The 21,529-nt window shown below is 42.8% G+C and overlaps 2 protein-coding genes across 2 annotated transcripts; one reads left to right on the top strand and one right to left on the bottom strand.

Moving 5' to 3' along the window:
* Positions 1–945: 945 nt before the first annotated feature.
* Positions 946–15,050, bottom strand: rpap1 (RNA polymerase II associated protein 1). The gene is made up of 27 exons (XM_073484180.1): positions 14,977–15,050; positions 14,218–14,417; positions 13,866–14,014; positions 13,602–13,694; positions 12,397–12,556; positions 12,115–12,267; positions 11,754–11,978; positions 10,601–10,716; positions 10,372–10,470; positions 10,160–10,261; positions 9,920–10,087; positions 9,625–9,804; positions 9,362–9,496; positions 9,046–9,216; positions 8,543–8,700; positions 7,625–7,795; positions 7,332–7,527; positions 6,169–6,278; positions 5,859–6,054; positions 5,401–5,547; positions 4,985–5,127; positions 4,290–4,722; positions 3,786–3,904; positions 3,465–3,696; positions 3,187–3,363; positions 1,866–1,922; positions 946–1,275 (listed from the first exon to the last, which is right to left on the bottom strand). The coding sequence occupies exons 2-27, from the start codon at positions 14,411–14,413 to the stop codon at positions 1,126–1,128; spliced, it is 4,236 nt and encodes a 1,411-aa protein (XP_073340281.1). The 5' UTR covers positions 14,414–14,417; positions 14,977–15,050; the 3' UTR covers positions 946–1,125.
* A 585-nt stretch (positions 15,051–15,635) lies between these two features.
* On the top strand, positions 15,636–20,667 carry LOC141010991 (transmembrane protein 151B). The gene is made up of 2 exons (XM_073484176.1): positions 15,636–15,773; positions 19,036–20,667. The coding sequence occupies exons 1-2, from the start codon at positions 15,636–15,638 to the stop codon at positions 20,665–20,667; spliced, it is 1,770 nt and encodes a 589-aa protein (XP_073340277.1).
* The last annotated feature ends 862 nt before the right edge of the window (positions 20,668–21,529 follow it).

Here is a 21,529-nt window from a genome sequence, read left to right on the forward strand (position 1 = left end):
AAGTTGAACTTGTTATCTCCCTCACCTCTTTGCTGCCTATTTGAAGAACTGCTCACATTAATCTTTATGATTATGTTGTCTATTTTAGTTATTTTGTATGTAACAAGCTTTGGTTTTGCAACTGGTACAAACCCTGGAGGGTTTTACTTCTGAATCAGTTCCTGTCGGAGGATTATTTGCAGTTGTGTTCCACTGAATTCATTAATCAAGTTAATCTAAAGAGTTCTGGTGTCAGATGGAATCTGTATATAAATCAAAATTACAAAGAAAAAAGATTTTTCTGAAAAAATAATCTATTTTATTAGTGCTTATCAGAGCAAGTTTAACTTAATTTGATGTTAATGTGAACCCAATCCTCTACTACAACCTGTGATCCGAGTACATGCACATGCACACAAAACTCTGCCGTCCCTTTTGGGCATTTTCCAAATCTGTTCTAACACTGGCAACAGTTAAACAACTTCAATGGAAATTTGTCTGTGAAGAACGCCAGAATGAGTGCCACTGATCAATAACATGGATGGATTTTTGTTTGTGTTTTTGTAACTGCATTTTAATTTGTTAAAAAAACAACATATCTGCTGCACTGTTTTAATCAAATAGTGTGCGTTTGCGTCTGTGGTGCGGCCCTACAAACTCAGCTTTACTCTTGTTAAACAGTATTTGTGAGAAGTGCACAGCCATAGTGATTAAAAAACATTAAGTTACACATACTTGAAATCATGTTTTATTCACAGAAAAGACAATTTCACAGGCACTTGTAAAGTAGGTCATCTGTTTCTACTTCGAGATGCAAAAAATTGTCCTGGTCTGTCTTCCAAGCTCATCAGACACATTCAGTCTGGCAAAGTGCTGGTGTCAAGGAAAAATGTTGAATTCCTTCAGATTGTGGGACCTGTACATCTGCACTAAATTTTTAGCGTTAAGCTGAATTTTTTTTTTTCGAGCTCGATCTTGATGAGACACCATCAGTACTTACCATTAATGTCTCACTTTGTCTCCCACAACCAACCTCTCTTTCCCGCGCTCTAGTCTCTACTCAGATTTTCTCCCAGTCACATACCGTCCCTCCGCTGTATCCTCTGTTTTTGGCTCACTACTCTCATTTTTCCACTCCCTTTGCCTTCAGTCTCCTTTGTCATCGCCACTGTCCCGCAGTCTCAGGACACTCTCCAAACGTTTTGCCCTAATGGGAGGCAACTGATCGTACGTATCAAAGCCAAACTCTAAGTGCTGTTGTGGCAGGCGGAAGAGCAGCAAGTGGTTTCTCAACACCTGGAAAAGACACAAGAAGAAGGAGGTGAGGGGGCAGCAGCAGAAGTGGTGACGTTAACCATTGATTCCCAACCAGAGGTATTTGTACAGTTGCCAGGGGGCAGGTGGAAACATTTTGAAGTAATTTTTTTTAAAAAACAAAGAATTATGTTTTTTTAAATGTATATTGATGTATTCAGCTGTTACACAAGACCATCATATGTTGCAATTGACAGAGCATGAAAAATAATTAGCTAGCAAACAGAGGGTCTAAACAGTTAGCTAGAAATGAATGAATAAATGTTTGAAATAGCTTAAACAGATGAGGAGAGGATTAACACATACATAATAAAACCAAAGACATAAAAACAGAAAAATGTAAAGGATTTTAAATAAACTGCAAGCTACAAAAAACATGGGGAAAAAACAATAACAGCAACTTGGATGGGGATCAACAAGATCGTAAACGGCAAGAAACAACAGACTTGTTTGTTCAAGGCATGTGGTGAGAAAACATCAGAAAGTTTTCGTGAGAGAGGAGGCGAAGAGAAGGTACAATCAATAAACACCTGGCAGTGTATAAGATCAGAGAGAGGGAGAGAGTGGAGTACCTCATCAGTCAGGTAGTAGATTTTCCTCAGCATACTGCGTCGAGCTGCCTCAACCTCCTGGAAAAGGATGAGGGGATTAAAGATCAAAGGACCCATTGATGTACTGTACAGACGCACTTCACCCCTTCGCAGTGGTTACTAAAAACACTTCCCACCTGTATGTGTGAATGTTTTCAGCTCTCAAAGAAATGTCTTTCTGAATTGAATAAATAAGTTGAAGATGCTAAATGTGTTTCTTATGGATGTTAACCCCAAATACCATAGTTAAATAAAAGTCAACATCATGACTAATATGAGTATTTATAAACAGGAAGGAGTGGTTTTCACACTTAATCACTAACATGAGGGTCAGTTTAGTAATCTTTAAGATTTTGCATTCAGTGAGCTCATATTTGGCACAGAAAATGTGTGTGTGAGTCCCCGTAAAACCACAGCACTTCTCACAAATTCAGCCTCATGTTCAGTGCAGCTGCAGGACCTTCTGGATTTGCTTAATCATTACACATGTGCCAGTTTGCCTTCAGGTTTCTGTGTGGCGAATTAAAAAAGCCACAAAGTACAACACAAGACAAGACAGCAGACCTTATTAAGAAAGGCGCAGATTTGTTGTTGAAGCCTTTACGTAACTGTTGACATGCATCAGGAAAAGACTCCCAAGCCACAGAAACCACCTTATTTCCATCACATTCCTTTCCAGTCCTTCGTGCTGAGAGACTATGTGGGAATTCAGACATGGTATGAACACATGTCCTGAGTGACCACTTTTGAACAGATCTCACTCTCCCGCTGTATATGCAAATAAACACTGGGACAAACATTGTTTTTCACACAAAGACATAAATGTCTTCATGTGTAACGTTTGATGAATTAACATGAAGGACCAAATAGTAGTTGTGAGTCTGGGGACCAGCAGACAGGCTGGTGATGCCACGAGAAACTGACACTTTTTATGTAAGAAACAACTTAATGTTTAGCATTCAATGGCGAATTTACAACAAGGCATGAATGATTTAGAATTTTCCATAATGTAAGCAAAGTTTGTGCTCAAAGTTTCTCCTCACTCAACAACCCTTAAAATTACGCAATTTCTTACAGGAGCCTGGGGATATTGGGGTTACTAGTTCAGTGGTTAGTTCACAAACATGTGCTGCGAACATGCAGCTGGTTAATAGAGCCCAAACACGTAGTTTGCATCACAGTGAACCACATTTAAATCAGAGAGTGTGTGATTCATTCCACTTGTGATTGGATCACTCAGGATGCATGTTGATAGGTCTGAACAGTACCTTTGTGTAAGTGTGTGTGCCATGCAGTGCTGTACCTGTGCTGCAGCGTCCTGAGAGAAGATGAACGAGTTGACATGAGACAAGGCAACCACGTACAAAACAGGACACCAGCAAGGCTTCAGGGTCCTCGTCACCAAAGACCGGAAGTAAAGACGGAGGAGAGGGAGGGAGTCTTCAGGGGGAGACGTGAAGCGCTCGATAGGGATGGAGAGCTTCAAATAAAGAGACAGAGAGATAAAGAATTAATTCATTATGTTAAATGATCATGGAATATTTGTGTTATAAAAGACGCTGGCAACATTCTCAATGTTACCTGTCCATTAGTGACTCCCAGTGACCTCAGCATCCCCACATGTTCTCCAAACACAGCTAGCTTCATGGTGGCACTGTACCTCCTCTGCAGGGGTAAGAGAACCCAGCAGCCAAACAGCGGGTCTCCAAAGGACACAGCTTCGTACTGATTCAGAAGAGCAGAGTACAAGTCCTGGAAAGAGGCTAGACCTGGAGGAGGGAAGTTCAGGTCCAAAGAGTCCAGCCTAGATCGCCTGCAAATGGAAGAGGCGCTTAGTCCCTTTTCTCTGTGCTAAATGTATATTTTGCAGGACAGGAAGAAGGATATCAAACATTTTCAGACCTGGTCAGCAGTCTGAACAGACCCCAGGTCAGTTTCTGAACACGTCTCTCCAGGAATAAGTCACTGGAACACAGGAACACACAGGACAGGCGGGCAAGCTTGGCAACGGGAGGCATCACCTAGAATATGAAAAAAAGGTTCTGGATGTTAGTGAAAATAACATAAAATAAAAGTATTTACCTGACAATGAGTATAATTATATAATATAACAAATAAGTTAATAATAAGCCATCCAAATCCAAGTCCAGGCTTAATAGAAGCTTGCACAGTTAAACAGGGGAGCAGGTGAATCTAGAGTTTTAGTCTGTCTACGTAAAAACCATAACTATAAGTTATCGAAACTCTCAGCTGAGCCTCTTAGAGTATACTTTACTTTTTTGAAGTGGAGAAACGAATATGAATACGAATATGTGGTGATTCTTGCTTCCATTTCAACTCTAAAGCCCTTTGATGCAATTTTGTGCAATACAAATAAGATTGACCTGACTTGACTTGTTTCTGTACCTTTAGTGCTTCCTCCCTCCAGACCTCCAGCAGCAGCAGCCACTGCAGACAGTGGGTCACCGCCTGTAGAGCCCCCCCTGGGAGCTCCTCCACCGCTAACCCTCCACCATCAGACACCCCCGATCGCTCATAGAGGCTGACAAGCGGGAGGAAAGGCCAATCAGACGGCAACGTGGGACCAGTAAGCTCTGGGAGGAGATGGGAGTTGATCAAGGGGTTGCGGCCGAGCAGAGCGTCTCGAGACATCAGTACGGATGGTTCCAGGTGGGCCAGGTGGGTGAGGAAGCAGCCTCGTATGGACGGCAGCTGGACGCAGGCTTCTCTCAGGAGAGCTCCGACAGTCTGGAGAGAGGGGGTGGTGTGTTCTTGTTTTTCCTCTTGGAGTTTCAGCTCGCCCAGCTCTACGGCCTCTGGTCCTCCACTGTGGCCCTCTCTGGAGAGCAAACACATAAATACTGTGATAAAGTGGGAGCAGAGAATGTGGATCACCCTCTGACGGAAATGGGTCATTGGCTAATTTTAGTCCAGTTCCAAAGAAAATAGTTTGTGAATTAGAAATGATCCCCTTTTCTCAGACACCAATCTCAACCATTATTATCAGAAAAAATGTTTTATATGCAATCAACAGCTCTTTACATTGATTGTGTTGGAATTCACTGGCAAATAATCCCAAATTAAACCCGAGGTAAACTTACGATATAAAGTCCTTGCTGAAGATGATGGTTGACAGCAGTTCATGTGCCAGATACTCACTGCCTGGTAACAACCATGGCAGCAGGACCAGAGCCAGCTGGTGGTACATTGAGGCATGCTTAGCTACTTGTGGCTCAGTGGGAACCTGAAGGAAAGAAAAAAAGAAAGGAGTGAAAGTTGGTGAGGTGAAAATAAAACACAGCTTGATGATGATGATGATGATGATGACAAATGTATAGCAACATCTGACCAGAGACAATGAATAATATGTTTTTTTAACACAATGAATAAGATGTTATTAGGAATTACAATCATTTGTAAACAGAATTTGATGTCACTTAATGAAAAAACAAAACCTAAACTACATGTTTCAGGTCAGAAAGAATGTCGTTTATGGGTGTCTGAAGTTGGAGCCTACAAGTCTGTGTGCCAGCCGGAGCAGCAGGTAGAGGAGGTGGTGTTCATGACGGAGAAGCCAGGCTCTGGTGTGAGACAGGGTGGGCGTAGCCTGACTGCAACTTTGCAGGTAACCAGTCACAGGTTCTGACAGGAGGAGACCAGTGAACTGCAGAGGAGGCCAGACACAAAAAAGAGAAAAATGAGATACAACATGGGATTTTGTGTTTGTCACCACAAGATGGCAGCAAAATACATCTTGCCGTCTTCCTTGCTCAGTGATGGGCCAACACAAAACTGCCAAGAGGCTGCAACCTAAGACAACTTGCCTGATTAATTTATTATATTTGGCTGAAGATGTGTTTAGCAGTAATATAATCTAATGGAAAAAACCTGCAGTCTCAATATTTCTTGGCACATTGTTCTTCGTCCCTGTCCTCACATTACATAAAACACTCTCTAAAAGCATTTCAGACCTACCTTGCAGCTGAGGCCTTTATGGATGCTTGTGATTGTTTCCAGGAGGAGCCCCAGGCCTGTGAGAAGAGGGAAGGGGGAGCTGGGAACAACCAGGCCCGGGCGGTCCCTCAATACTGGGCAGGCCAAACCAGGAAGACTGGGAGTAGTCTCTAGGCCCAGATGACTAGACTGGACATTACACACTACTGAGGAAGACCTAGTGGGAAAAAAAACAATAATAATAAAAAAAACTTCAGTTTTCAGACTGTGCTGTTGATAAAGGTCAAGAACAAAGAACAAAAAAAGCCACTACCATCAGTCTCAGACTTACTTTAGGTTCTTCATCAGGCCTTGAACAACATGGTGGGACATCAGAGGGAGGAGAACCTCAGACGTCAGCAGCTCCAGTTCTTGGAGCGTCTCGAGTGGTTTGAAACAGTTCTGAGGACCAGAGTCACATTGTAGTCATTTTTGGTTTGACAATTTGTTTGCATTTTACGGTTTTTCACTCCACCATGTTGCATTTGGTTGAGTTGATAAATGTCAACTCTTGAGAAGTCTTTTTAACTGACCACTTTTATTTAATTAATTATTGAGTGTGCTGATTTGTAGATATGAATCACCATATTTTACATGTGGGATGGTATTGTCCCTTGACCTGTCACCTTTCAGACTTGAGAGATCACTGATTATAGCTATGTTGTAAGAAGTCTCATCAATATTTTTAAGAAAAATCTAGTCTAATCTTTCAATAGCTTCCAGGTCATTTGACCCATTGACTCAAAATCAATGGCCAAATGTCTTCCTATACTGGTTGAATGACACACACCTGTTTTTGTTGGATTTTAGTAGAAATTCTATTTTTAATGAATATTTTAATGAAAAAGCACATTTTTTTATGAATACACCGCCCAATTTTTCAATAGCTCCCAGCTCATTTGAGCCATCGACTCAAAATCAATGCCAACATGTCTTGTTATACTGGTAGAATGAGACACAGCAGTTTTTATTGGATTTAAGTGGAATTTCTTTTTTTCATGAATATTTTAACGAAAAATCACCATTTTTAGCGAATACACCGCCCGATTTTTTCAATAGCTCCCAGCTCATTTGAGCCATCGACTCGAAATCAATGGCCAAAGGTCTTGTTATATTGGTAGAATGAGACACAGCAGTTTTTATTGGATTTTAGTGGAATTTCTTTTTTTCATGAATATTTTAATGAAAAGTCTGGATTTTTTTATGAAAACAGCTGTTTTTGTTTTTTTTTTTTTCTTTTTTATCACACCAAAATCTCACTATTTTACTGTAATCTGATTTATGTGTTAAGTACTCTATACGTTTAATTTTTTATTGTTATTTTATTGCTTGTATTATCTTTAAAATAATTTATCTTCTGTTATCTTAACTGCCAAGATTTTATTGTTGTCCTATTCAATAAACTTTTTATGGTTCTTGGTTAAGTTGTATGAAGTTCATGGCAGGAAGCAGTACCTGTCTGGAGAGCTGGTGGTAGTAAGCTTCTAGGTAGGCCAGGTAAGCTGGTATCACAGCCAGGCTGCTCTCTTTCTGCTCTGGATTATCGAGGCTCTTCACAAAGCCCTTCAAATGCCCCAATAGGGGCGCCTGCAACCCTGTGACATGGCCCCAGGAAACTGGAGGAGGAGGAGGGCATTCTTCTCCCTGAGAGCTGAGGAGGTAACATGTAGATAAATAAGGAGTGTGTTCTACATGATGCTTGATGTAGCAGCACAGTTTCATAAAACCACCAAAATCCTCTTCTGTACCTGACCATGCCAGCCTGGAGCTCCTGATGACAGCCGGCAGTGTGTGTGACCTGTGTGAGCAGACAAAGCAGAGCCAGGACGCGCTGGATCTGCAGGGGCGACAGAGGATCTGAAGGAGCCAGGACTCTGTGAACCGACTGTAAGGCCTTCGCTAAGCTTGGATACAGGTCTCTGTGGGGAAAATAATGACACTGTATGATAAAAGACAAGCACCATGAGAGAAGAGAAGAGGAGAGGATTCGATGGTTCTTATATTTGGAGAAACTAAAATTGTGATATTCCCGTGAGCCAGCCTTTCTCAAAATGTGGTTCGTGGACCCTCAGTGGTCTGCGAGAGCCCCCTAGTGGTCTGTGAGTAGATTTGATAACATGTTTTAAATTAAGTGTTTCTGTATACAACATTCAGCGACTGTAAAGCGTTGTAGTGATTAGGATAGATGTGTTCCTTAAGATTTATGTCAAAAAAGATCAGCCGTTGTCTGCTATGTGAGACTAAAATTCTCCAGCTTGGAGCCAGACATTGATACACTGACGCCTCCATTCTTCCCATTAAGATGGCAACCGAGACAATGATGAGTGAGTAGGCTGGGCTTTTTGCAAGACCGTCAGCTAATTAAGCTATAATTTGTAACATACTGTTGAAGTAGGCCAATTGCTTTGGGGATGTTGTGAAGTTTAGGTGGTCTGTGAGGGTTTTTTTTAAAATGATTAAGCCTTCGTCTGATAAAGTTTGAGAAACACTGCCGTCAGCTAAAGTCCTCTCTGTATGGGACTACACCCTGGAGGACAACCAGTACATTAGCAGCTGTTTTCTAACAAACAAGACTTCATAACAGATGGTCTACTAGGCTTGTGTTATTGCAAGTTTGTTTATGAATCAGTCTGCCCCCAGTGGTCAGCTTGAATGTATTAACTTACATGTATAATTTGCAGGCCTGTCCGTAGCCGGCTGCTACAGCCCACAGCCTGTAGGCTTCAGTGGTGATCCTGAGGGCCTCGGTCGACTCCAGCAGCAGCTCACTGGGCTCAGCACTCAGCAGAGAAGACAGACGCTCCCTCACTCCAAAAGAGTTTAACTTGGGAGAGGAGAGAGAGAAAACGAGAGGATATACTATTAATGTGTATATATGTCGGAGTAACAGGAATGATATTTATTTTATGGTACGTAGCATTAGCAGAGGTTACAAATATGCAGATAAATCAGTGACAGTAAAGAATTTTTGGCCTTATTGGTCTTGTTCAATAAATGACAAAATTCATTTGTATTTCATCTTTTGTCTTTTACTGACAGTCTCAATGAGAAGAAATCCCAGAGGTTGGATTAAACAGGATAAATAAGGAAAGATGGCTGCACTTACATAAACATACATTCACATACAGTGGGTATGTTGATCCCTGACAGATTTCACACCAGAGCTTACCAGTCTGGCACAGGCGTGTCTGCCTGATGTAGCCAATACTCTCAACAGCTTCATGGTGCTGGCCAGTGGGAGTCCATAGACAGACTGAGGAAGAGGCAAAGATGGCATTGTCCAGGAAGGGGGAAGGAACGCTGACAACACCGTCTCCATCAGGCGAGGACAGTCAAGCACCTGAGAGTGAAATTCATTATTATACAGAAGAAAAATATAGACAATTATAAGTAACTGAACTCCAAATATGGTAGAGAAAAACTAGGAAAATGTCTGGATATATTTCAGTGATTAAGTGACTGTAATCAGCTGTTACTGTTGCTACCTGTGTGGCAGATGAGGAGGAGTGCCTGGCGATACGAGTCAGGATCTCCAGGATGTCCTGGACCACTCTAGGAGAAGGTCGCACCACCTCAAGGATGTAACGTAGCCTGGGGAGCAGTTTCATCTTTAACAGACCCTGAAACACAGACAGAGTCAACAAACATCCTTCAACTTTTAATTTCTGTAGATTTAAAATATATTACGTAAATGAAAAAGCAAAGGAACACAAGTGAAATGTGTATCAAATAAATTTAACTTGTTTACCTTAACAACATCCTGCCTGGCCACATCATGATCACTCTTCCTCTCTTCCTTCTCCTTAGGGGTAAACCTCATATTTTCAGGCAGCCCTTCATCCTCCTCATCTTCCTCCTCCTGAACAGATGGCAGCAGAGGGAAGGAGGCCAGGCCGCGAAACCAGGAGAACGTGCTGTCCAAACACTCCTGAGAGGGCAAACAAATTTGGATATCAAGCAGAGGGACTAAACATTGGAGTGTTTGAGGATAAGATGACTTTATTTAACATTATGTTTTAAAGTATTGCTTCAAGTTGTCTTACTTCATCTCCTGCTGACACAAGGAGTGCTTTAAGAGCATGCACAGCTGCAGACATCGCTCCCTCCACACTGTCATCCAACGCAAAGCGGAGAAGGAAGAGCAGCCCGGCGTCGAGCAGAGTGGACACTATGCTGCCTGTCAGAGCAGACACATACTCACCAGCACGTGCCTACAGGGTGAGAAATGAGTGACTTCAGACATCTGCAGATATGCATGAAGCTGTATGTGTTCGTTGGTGTACCTTTGAGAGGATGTTGGCCAGCGTGCTGAGGGCCAAAGTCCTCTGCTGGATGAGCTGACTCCGAGACAGCAGGAAGAGTTCCTGCAGGGAGTAACCTGCCCGCTGGAGAGAAATCCTCAATGTCAACAATATACACTTCAAGCTACAGGTACAGGTAAACAAAATCATGAAGAACAGACTTTTTTTATTGTTTAGACTTAATGTCTACTGACCTCAGGCTCCTCTCCATGGTGGTGCAGGCCTAAGTGGGTTGGCAAATCCTCAGTGGGTGGAATCAAGGTCCCCGCAAAGTCAAACCGAGCCTGCATAGCCTGTTTGGAAACCACAGAATCTGTTTTCACCCGTCACTGAAAAAAACTTACTAAAATGCACGATTTGAGTTGAAATGATTGAATTGTTCTTCTTTTTGTTCTACTGGTATTATAAGAAATATCTCCAAACCTTCTTGGTTCCTTTCCTTCTGGGAGCAGGTAAGTCTCTCAACCACTCCAGCTTCTCTGGCTCAAGCTTGTTCATGTGGACCCATTCCTTCTGAGGCTTTATTGGCAGATCTTTCTCTAAATTAACAAACACAGAGAAGCACAAATAAGATGAATAACCATGTGTGATCACTTGTATCAATCAGTAAAACTGCTGTAGCATACATGTACTTATTTTTTAAAGACTAAATACCAGCAAATACTGATCGAATGTTGGTTTAGAATTTGAATGTCAACACAGATTTTTATATTTTCCAGTAAAACAAGGAAAAGTCGCTTGAACAAAAACACATTAGAATCATACACAGACTTATGGCTACACATATCAGCAAAAACAATGCAGGGTGGGGTGCTTACATTGCTGTAAATCTCTTGACAACAGCATATGACATTATGTAGGTAAAAATATATTACACTGGCAGCACAGAGACAAACCATTACCATGATTATTTATGCTCTATAAGAAGCTGAGGAACCTAAAACAAGGATATGATGTTTGCTTTAAAAGGAGAGGTAGAGGAGGTGATAAATAATCTCTTCTAGAATAAAGAGTGACAAAAACAGCTGTGTTCATTGTTGTTTTTGTAAGACGTAATGGTATAAATTATGTGAAAGATCTGCCTTCATATGATCTATTAGCAACACTTTCATCAGGGCTGGGAGTATTCTCTGACTGATCTGCAGAAACTTAATTGCAGCGAGTGGCTACTTCTGGCTCGGTCTGGCCTTCCTGCTAATCACACAAAGTGAAGTCAATGATCAGCTTAATGTCTGGATTTTAGCCATGCAGCAGAAGCATCCCACATCAGTTATACAATTAGAGAATGGATGCTTGTGAGGAGAGTGAGGAGAAGAGGGAGAGCGGAGAGATAAAGACAGGAGTGGAGGCAGAGAAATCTGGCAGACAACCAGACGTTGTGGACAAACTCTGTCTCATTTAGTTTGGCAGTCCTAGAAGCAAAATTACAATTTAAAAGCGATGTGAAATAATGATAAAGCATAGTCATCCACATAGCTTAAAATCTCCATTAAAATCTTCATCTCCAGCAGCTGCAGAGACCAGGAACAACTGACAAAGTACAAGTGATAAAAGGGTTTATTTTAATCCATCGTACCCGTCACAGCAGGCGGTGGTGGCCCTTCCTCCTCCTCTGCTTCCATCTCAACTTCTTGAGGTTTCTGAAGCAGCGCATCAGCACTGGAGGAGTCTGACTCTCTGCTCGCATTTTCAAGAGGAAAGTTTGCCTTGCTGCTTTTGACCTGGAGGTGTTTGGATGGGGAGGCAGAGGACGGGACGCTCTGGGCTTTACGAGATCTAACAAACTCCACCAGTCTAGGGTCTAGGAAGCAGAAATAATCATGTTATACAGAGTGGTGCCAACAAAATTGCATGTACTTCACTGGTTGCGATACAAACTGAATAAAGATATCTTCATCTTAACATATATTATACATTAATTAGTTATCATTGCCTACCGAGCTGAGTTAAGAGTTTATTCTGCTCGTCAAGTATCTCAGACTTAGACATTGCCTGGAGCTTAGCCTGGTTCTCCCTGTGGATCCTAATGGTCTCTCCTGAGCTGCCTGGGCCCTCAAGCCCCTGACCAGAGACCAGCCTGGGGCCTGAAGCTGCAGTTGGTCAGTGGAAAGGAGCGAGGAGATGAGGAGAAAGAAAAAAGAAAAATAATGTGAAGAGGGGAGGTTCTGTAGTAAAAGAGAAAGGAGGTATTAAAAATAATATAGCTCAAACCTACTTACGATCATCAGCAGCACAACACTGATCTGTATCCATACTGGTCTCAGGTGTATGAACAGCTTCAGGTGCGCAGTGTAAAGGTGTCTTTCCCTCCTTAACTCTCTGTGCAGCAATCTGACGTGCAAAGATACTCTTCTTTCCACCAGCAGAAGACAGTGGCACCTGGTCGTAAGGAAGAATATTTGTAAAAAAAAAAAAGAAGATAAATAGAACCTAGAATCACCAGTCAACCCATCTCCAAATTCCTGTAACAATACAAGGTGTGTGTAAGGACAAACTAATTCTGAATCTCTGAATCTCTCTCTGTTTTTGTGGGGTTTTTAAGGGAGACATATTATGCTCATTTTCAGGCTCATTATTTTATTTTGGGTCTCTACTTGAACAGGTTTATATGCTTTAATGCTCAAAAAATGCATCAGTTTCCTCATACTGTCCAGTGCTGCAGCACTGTATTCGCCCTGAAATGCTCTGTTTTAGTTCTTTCTTGAAGGCCCTCCCTCCCGAATACCCCGTCTGCTCCGATTGGTCAGCTCAAACATGCCTGAGCCAGCACTGCTAACAGCAACAGAGCAGCTGGGCTAAATCAATTATTACAGCCAAACTTGCCGCTAGGCATACATTATGCAAATATGTGACATGGTGACATAGTGTGATGTCACAAAGTCACGGAATTTAAGGTTAGACTACTGACGAGGCGTTTCAGGAGCAGAGTTTTCTGTGGGAGAGAAGAGCTTCTGTTGGTGCAGTCTTTGACCTTTTTAACTTTCAAGATCTTTTACATGCACACGAAACATAAAAGCATAATAGGTCTCCTTTAAGTAAAATGCAAGTCTGCACATTAAGAGACACTATTTTTCTTTGATGTTAATGGGCAGTTCATTGCCATTTTTTTAAAATGTTGAATAATTTACAGGGTTCTTACAGCTCTTCTGGCAATTTTCAAGCAAACTATAAATGTGACTGTGAAAAATGAAGGTTACATACATTTCTTTTATACCCAACAACAACAAAAAAGATGATGATGGGACTGTTTCATTTCAAATATTAATAGTTTTTTTGACATTCATGATTGTGTTGAGATGTTAAACATGCTATCAAGCATGTATCAAAGAGTTTATTAGAATTCAAGCATATTCTGAACCTTGAAAACAACAATTAATATTGAGCATTTCCCAAACTTTTAAGGCTTTGTGCGAACCCTTTTTACCTGACTGCTGGTTTCTGAGCGGTGCAAAACTTTGGGGAAAGCCAGGCCTGTAAGTGCTGGTAGAGATACTGGAGTAGAGCTGGTGTCTCTTTCCTTAAAACAAAGAATATTACAGATCAATTCGTAAAATAATGAAAAGTAAAATCTGTGTATACAGCCAATGTGAATAAGTGAGAAAATCTGCTAGTTTATTTTGTGCACATCACCGATTCACACTTTGTATTTCCATTCTTGATCAGGTTAGTATTGACAGCAAGCACTTACAACGATCCTGGAGAGAACAGCACTGACGTGAGTGTCATGTGTGTCCAGCCTGGCCTCAGCATCCTCATCCTCGAAGGTGACACGACTGGCTTTAAAGCGAGACTTCTTGGCAGGGGCTGGCGTCAGAGATGGGAGTTGGTCCGGAAGATCTAGAGGAAGTTTAATATCAGGTTTGTGATTTCTGTATTAAAGAATCCTACTTATACATTGTTCATTTATAGCAGTTAAATATACCTTAAAAACATGACATACTTAAATAACATCTGAGCCTCATGTTATGATAAAATTGTCAATTGCAAGTGAGTAAACATTCTCGATAATTTAAAAGACAGATAAGACACAAGTCTTTTACCTTCTATGGTGACAACATCCCTCTGTCTCCCTTCATCCTCTCCCTTATGCTCCCCTCCTTCTCCTCCAGCCTCGCCTCTCCTCTTGTCAGGTCGGCGGACCACATTGGCAGCAGACGGAGCGCCGGAGGTCAGAAACTGCTCCTGCTCTCTCAGGAGGTCTGCCTCAGAGTCAGTTGGCTTAGGACGCCGCAACATCTCCCTGAAGGACACGGAGGATGGTTTTAAATACCACTGGAGTGTTTCTTTACGTATTCACCATTGACTAACCTAAGCTCTAGCACTCATTGATGCAGGAAAGGATTTTGACTAAAGACTAAAGCCCCCCGCCATGAACCTGAGTTCTTCTTGGGAGGACACACTATGAATTTAACATAATGTCTCATCAACTTTTGAGTAGAGGCTGGACTTGGTTAGCATGGCTAATCTTACGGCTAACTGACGTTATCTTAGAGTGTAAAAAAAAGTCAGAAAGCGAAAAATTACATTAATTAACCAAATAAATTGTGCATGTGTAGCGTTAGCAATAGATACATAGCTGTTATTGTTTTCTGTTTGTTTTTGTTCTCACACGCAGGTGAGTTTACATCCGACACGCACCGAGAATGAAAGTAACGTGCTGTTAACTTTAGCTTAACGTTAACCTGAAATCTTAAACCTCATTCAGTTATAGCCAGACATTTTACACACAGTACCAAACAAAATCACGACACTGTGGTTCGCTTTGTTGTTTACCATATCACACAACTGTGTTAGCTAACCTTTAGATGGGTGCTGGATCCGTGATACAAACACACACCGCTCTGTGGACCACACGGAAGATTTTCAACGTGACACCGAACTCCGCCTTCAAAGTAAAAGCACTGCCAGCAGAAAGAGGAGGAAACATGAATTGACCCGTTTCGACTGCACGCCCTTCGTTCTCCCAAACATGATTAGGTCATTTAGGGGCTTTGCTGGGCTGTCGGCGCAAATTATATTGCATTTTCACTCGCTGATTTATGTCATGGGACGCCCGCCTCATACCTGAGCTACATCTCGCGTTATCCGTCCTCCCTTCTTCGGGACACTGGACAGCTGTCCTGCATCTGGATGCATTATTAATGATATATGGATTTCATAGGAAATTGTGACTACCGACCACTGGCTATTGACAACAAGCTTCGCTGGCTGCATCATGGTTAACCTCTGCTGCCTTTGCTGCGGTGAAATCCCTCAACCCCGCCCCCCTCCGCCCGTTCAGTCGGGACCACCGCGGGATCCCCGCACCGTGCAGCAGCAGCAGCAGCCTGCTGGCTCCGGCCCAGACGGTGTGGGGCTGAAGGGGGAACAAAAAGGGGGAGCAAAGGGTAAGAGCAGAGCCAGTGAATGAAGACATGAGTGAGCTTATTATCTCTGTCTGACATGCGAAAAGTGCAGCATGCTCTCCTCCGATCTGGACTCTGCGGAGGACACGGCGACCAGCGCTCCCAACGATGCTGAGGGAGAGGAGCAGGAGGAGGAGGAGGAAGATGAGGACTCACCGGCTGAGAGTGATGTCCTGGAGGAAGAAGGGGAGGTAGGTGTACATATCTCACCCATTCTTCATCTTATTATTATGCAGAAACACATGAGGAAACAGCTGCTGGGAATGGTTCTGATCCATGATTTACTTTTCAGAAGTGTAAGAAATAACAGCAATTCTGAATAATCTTGTCATGCAATTCACATGAATCACTCCAAGATGCATGTTTACTAATCTTATATTATTAAACTTCATGCAAATACAGCTAATTAACAGTTGAAACACATGCATTTTCGTTTCTGTGCTAGTGGCTCACTGGATAAGAAATAAATCCTTTATTGACATCCCCTCTGCATCAGCTGCTTCCACCTGCAGCCAAACAGCCCCTCTGCTTTGCTGAAATGTCAGGATAGTCCATTTCACACAGTGGCAGTAGACAATCCAGTGATGTGGAAAGAGACTCTCAATGACAAACTCATGTATTTGTTTCCCAAAAGCCAGCAGATGATTATGTTTGCAAAGCCAGAATGTGATTTCAGGTATTGGTCTGTCCTTTAAGCATACGTGCATGTGATTGCTCCTCTCTGTCTTTACTGTCATGGAGTAATCACTGGGGGATTGGTTGTGTGTGCAGCCAGCCATGGACAGAGAGTTGTCTCAGGCCCATTGCCTGTTTATTTCTACTTTATACTGTGGAGGAGTTAATAATGTAGTAATTTTCTTAAAAGCCACTTGTGTCTTTTTCACAATCGTCCTGTCTTCAGCCAAAGCTGCTTGAAAACAATTTCTAGGGCTATATCTATATATCATCTGAGTCAGGGCATATATTTTTTGATTGGTATAATCTTCACTATGAAAAAAAATCCTTATTTTTATGGAATTCATCAGGTTTATTTGACAGATTTCCCCTGTATTTTTAAAATACACAAAAATGTCCATGTCTGCCCTGTAATTTTAAGTCATATTATTTGTATTATAACAGTCTTCAACCATATTTAAAGGTGCCGTATGTAAAAATTGGCCACCTCTTGAAATTCATGCTCCAAACAAAGAGGAGGCAGCGTTTCACCAGAAAAACCACAAACTGTTGCTGTCGTGAGCTAGTTAGCTCAGTTAGCAGTGCAGTTAGCTTTCTTTTTGAGAAAGGTGAGGGCGGGGTTAGCTACTTAGCATGCTCACTTCAGGACATATCTCTGCGATGTAATACAGGGATGTCTGGCAAAACATCAACACTGTTCTTTTTTCATTCTGTTGATAATGTTAGTTCATTTTTTGCACTGCACCTTTAAAGGTTATTTCATTGTTTTCATATGTGTAAATATATTTAAATAAATATTAAAAGGCCACAAAAAGATAAATAAACAAGATATAAATATATATATAAAGTTAAAGCTAAAAATTGTATTTTAATTATGGAGCATTTCGAGATTGTCTGTTATTTTAGTGCTTTTTGGCCCCGCCCACTGCCAGAATATAGTGTTTTTATGTTTGTTTGTTCTTTTTTTTACAATGTTTGCTAGATTCAGAAGATTTTTCACCTAGAATTTAAAGTGGGATTTTGCACATCTTGTGTATCATCAAAATATAGAAACACTGTGGCTTTTCAGTTAAATAATTACAATCTGTATGTAGTCTATAATGTCTGCAGTCAGGAGGGCTGCACTCTTGTACACAAAAATTGAATCCCTTGTTTGCTCCATAAATAACTGAGGTGGAACCAGCAAAGTGACATCCCCACCCCCGTGTCAGCGCAGTAATGGATGGCCGGGCTAGTTGTCAACATAAATCCTTTCACTCCATAAAACACCAGAGGTTGTCTACAAGAACACGGGATCTCATGGGGACGATTGTCACCACGAGACACAATTATTAGAAAGTACCATCAAGTCCTTAATGAAATTTGACTGACAAGATGTGTGAAACTTTCCCCCTTGCAAATGACATTAAACGTTGCAGTCCTGGTTTAATCTCTTCATGCAGAAAGCATGCAGTTACGCTCTGGCTTCTTCTACTGTTAGTGTTACTGATGATGAAACAGCTGCAGGCCAGTGTCTCTGCTGAATGGGACAATTCGACTTGTGGTCAGCATTGCAAATGTGAGCACTTTCCGTTTGGCTGCCCGGAGCTAACTGCCCAATACTCAGCAGATAAGTGTGTGTGTGTGTGTGTGTGTGTGTGTGTGTGTGTGTGTGTGTGTGTGTGTGTGTGTGTGTGTGTGTGTGTGTGTAAGCAGTGCTGGGAGAAGTATTCAGGTTGTTTTCTTAGGTAAGAGTAATATGACTAAAAAATAGCATTACAAATGAAAAACCTAGATTCTAAATGTAAATGAAAAAAAATCCAGTGTATTCTAGCTTTTCTAGCTTTCGATTTTGAAGATAAGTTCAACAAAAATTGAAAATTCGGTCATTATCTATTCGCCTCCATGCCGATGGGAAGTCTGGTGAAGTTTTGTAGTCCACAAAACATTTCTGGAGCTTCACAGCAAAACAGTTGCAGCATTCTCCAAAAATACAAACATAAATTGGCTCCATACAGCTCTTACAACATAATCCAGTTCTCCAGAAGCCCTGAGATCCCAAATAGATTTTTAAAAAAGACGTTATTTTCACCCTTTTTAGTAAATATCTTCACCGTAGCTGCTAAGCTAAGAGTGTTAGCACGCACACCGTCTGAAGTGGTTGCAAAAGCTCAACTGCACATCAGTGCTGTAAATAATGTCTTTTTCAAATCAATTTGGGATTGTGTGACGCCATTTTATGTTTTTCATTTGGTTGTTTGTTTACTACATCAGTTTTTTAGGAGAACGCTGCATCGCTGTTTTGCTGGGAAGCTCCAGAAATGTTTCGTGGGCTGTGAAACTTTACCCGACTTTCCGTCAGCACGGGGGTGAGAAGAGTGTAGGGTGAAGCTATCCTTCGTCTCCAAGGTTTCTAGGAATTGTATACATATATACATGAGTGTCACCCCAGGCTATTAATGTGACAACTTTACTAGCAAGTGTCCTCATGCAATCTAAATTAAATTGATTTCAGAGATAGATGTGTGAGAACACCTCAGTTAATATTTGGCCCGTCAGCTGCTTTGACTCAGCCTCTCTGGCACACTTTGTGGTTTAATCGAATCCCGCTGAGCTTTCTTTAGTTTGATTTACTTCTTGCTTAGGTATGGAAAAGCTTGGCAATTTATAGTGCAGCCACGTTCATTTGCATTTGCAGTCATAATGTCACCGCCATGTTTCAGGGGCTCATTGCTCTAAGTGCCTTTTCCTCATTACTCTCTCACTCTCCTTCTTTCTTATCTCACTCTCTCTCTGCAGCAGCGTCCAGTGAAGCAGTCCCTAGGTGCTTGTGTCTGCCGGGAGTCCCATTGGCGCTGCCTGCTGCTCTCTCTGCTCATGTACAGCTGCCTGGGTGTGGTGGCCTGGTGCCAGCTCACCCGGGTCACCAAGATCAGCTTCAACCCGGCTCTGACCTCCTCCTTCACGGCCTCCTTCACCTCCTCCCTGCGGGGGGCCTCCGGGATGGGCGTCGGAGGACACTCCATGATCTACCACGACAGCCCCTGCTCTGACGGCTACATCTACATCCCTCTGGCCTTCCTGCTCATGCTCTACGTCCTGTACATGGTGGAGTGCTGGCACTGCAGAGCCAGGAGCGAGCTGCAGTGCAAAGCAGACGTGGACAGCGTGTACGAGCGCGTGCTGCGGATGCGACAGGCCCAACCTTGTATATGGTGGAAGGCCATCAGCTACCACTTTGTCCGACGGACTCGGCAGGTCACTCGATACCGCAACGGGGACGCCTACACCACCACACAGGTGTACCATGAGAGGGTGAACACCCATGTGGCAGAGGGGGAGTTTGACTACAGCCGCTGTGGGATGAAAGACGTGTCGCGTGACCTTAAAGGTTTGGAGGGACATTCAGCAACTCGGCTGCGCTTCACCAAATGTTTCAGCTTCACCGAGGCCGGCCCAGAAAATGATTACCTCAACCAGAGAGCCAGGTTCTTCTCTGAGATCGAGGGTTTGGATGATTACATGGAGGCCAGGGAGGGGATGCAGCTGAAGAACGTGGACTTCAGAGAAAACCTGATAGCCTATGTAGACCCAGACAGGATGCCTTGGTACAGTTCCCAGGTGGCTTTCTGGCTGGCAGCTCTGCTGATGTTGTCCTGGCCTCTGAGAGTGCTGATAGAGTACCGCACTGCTTATGTGCATTACCGCATAGAGAAACTATTTGGATTGGAGTACAGTCACAGCAGCCCCTCTCCTCTAGATGAAGACAGGCCTTTGGGGGGGAACACTGCCTGTGTTATTCCAAGAGTAGACACACTGGACAGCACTGAAATGGAGTGGCACATACGCTGTAACCGACAGGTGATTCCCAGCTACTCCGAGGCCATGCTGATCAACATGAGCACAGCAGACTCTAACTCCCTACAAGACACTGAAAACACCTCGTCCTCAAACTGCTTCCTCCTGGACAGCAGCCAGACCACTCAGAGCTACGGCACTCTCCAGGGCCAGGACGACTGCGAGCGAAGCAGCGAGCCCAACGGACGAGGTGTCGGAGGAGACAGGAGGAGGACCATCACCAGCTCCAGCTGCTCCTCCATCTTCTCCTGCCGCGGAGCCCTCCTCCAATCCCACCTCTCCTCGGACACGTCCCGCTTCTCGCTCTGCCGCATGTACGGCTCCCACCGCACGGTGGCGCTGTGGAGGAGCCGCAGCAGCAACCTGACAGACCCCTGCTGCGTGGAAGAGCAGTGCTGCCGGTCCGATTCCAGCCAGCTGGCGCTCAGTGACAGTCCACCGACATATAGAGATGCACGGTTCTTTCCGGTTCTCATCGTGCATCGGTCTGAGGGTTGCGGGAGCGAGGAGGGGAGGGAAGTGAGGCGGTATTATATACGGAGAGGGTCGTCCTGTGTGGAAACATCTCTGTGAAGGACATAAAGACACATATTGATTGATGGATTTAAATCAGAAGTAATGGATGGTGTTGTAGGGTTGCTCATTATTTGCTCCTTAGACAGAATGACATTAAAGGGTAACGCCACCAATTTAACACATTAAAGTTTGTTTACAGATCTTGTGGAGTACTACTGCATATGTGAAAAAAGTAGTATAAAGCCTTTTTTTGGCTCCAGAGGAAGCTGCATGTAATCTGATAAATTGCCTCCAGTGATGTCACTCAGTGGCTAACTTTCACTGTGGGTAATGTAGGCACCAGGATCAGACCAATTTTTGATCATTTGTTTTTAAATTGTCCATAATGAGTCCAACAGTGTTATAAGAGTGCAGTGCTAGACCAGTGGACTACTTTTCAAAACTTGGTGCCTACATTACCCACAATGCAACATACACTGAGTGATATCACTGGAGGCAGTTCATAAGGTAACATTATGCTTCTTCTGGAGCCACAAAAAAGGCTTTATATGACTTTTTTTCACATATCCATACTCCCCAAGACCTTTAAACACACTTTAATATGTAAAATTGGTGGAGTTACCCTTTAGGAAAGATTCATTGAGAAAATGTGCTCTTTCAGGAAACTCCACTGTGAATATGAAGTAAAAGAAGCTTAAATAGAGACTCTCTTCTATTTTTTAACAGTCATGTCCATGTTATTACAGTTCAATTATCTCTATGAAAACAGCTGCAGATGTGGGACAAACAGCGTGTAGTGTATCCAATTACATTTGGGCAGAAACAGTCTCTCAGCTACAGGGTGTACAATGACTTAAGAACTGACACAACTGTCAGATGTGATGAAATGGTGCATACTCTCAGCATCCTGCTGTTTTCA

This window comes from Pagrus major, chromosome 16, assembly GCF_040436345.1.
Source record: "Pagrus major chromosome 16, Pma_NU_1.0".
Taxonomy (NCBI): Eukaryota; Metazoa; Chordata; class Actinopteri; order Spariformes; family Sparidae; genus Pagrus; species Pagrus major.

Coding starts and splice junctions, on each gene's coding strand:
- rpap1 (XM_073484180.1), bottom strand. CDS start 14,413: ATGTTGCGGCGTCCTAAGCCAACTGACTCTGAGGCAGACCTCCTGAGA. Junction 12,268..12,396: donor GTGTTGTGCTGCTGATGATC/GTAAGTAGGTTT, acceptor GACCAACTGCAG/CTTCAGGCCCCAGGCTGGTC. Junction 6,055..6,168: donor GGCCTGATGAAGAACCTAAA/GTAAGTCTGAGA, acceptor TTTTCCCACTAG/GTCTTCCTCAGTAGTGTGTA.
- LOC141010991 (XM_073484176.1), top strand. CDS start 15,636: ATGCTCTCCTCCGATCTGGACTCTGCGGAGGACACGGCGACCAGCGCT. Junction 15,774..19,035: donor TCCTGGAGGAAGAAGGGGAG/GTAGGTGTACAT, acceptor CTCTCTCTGCAG/CAGCGTCCAGTGAAGCAGTC.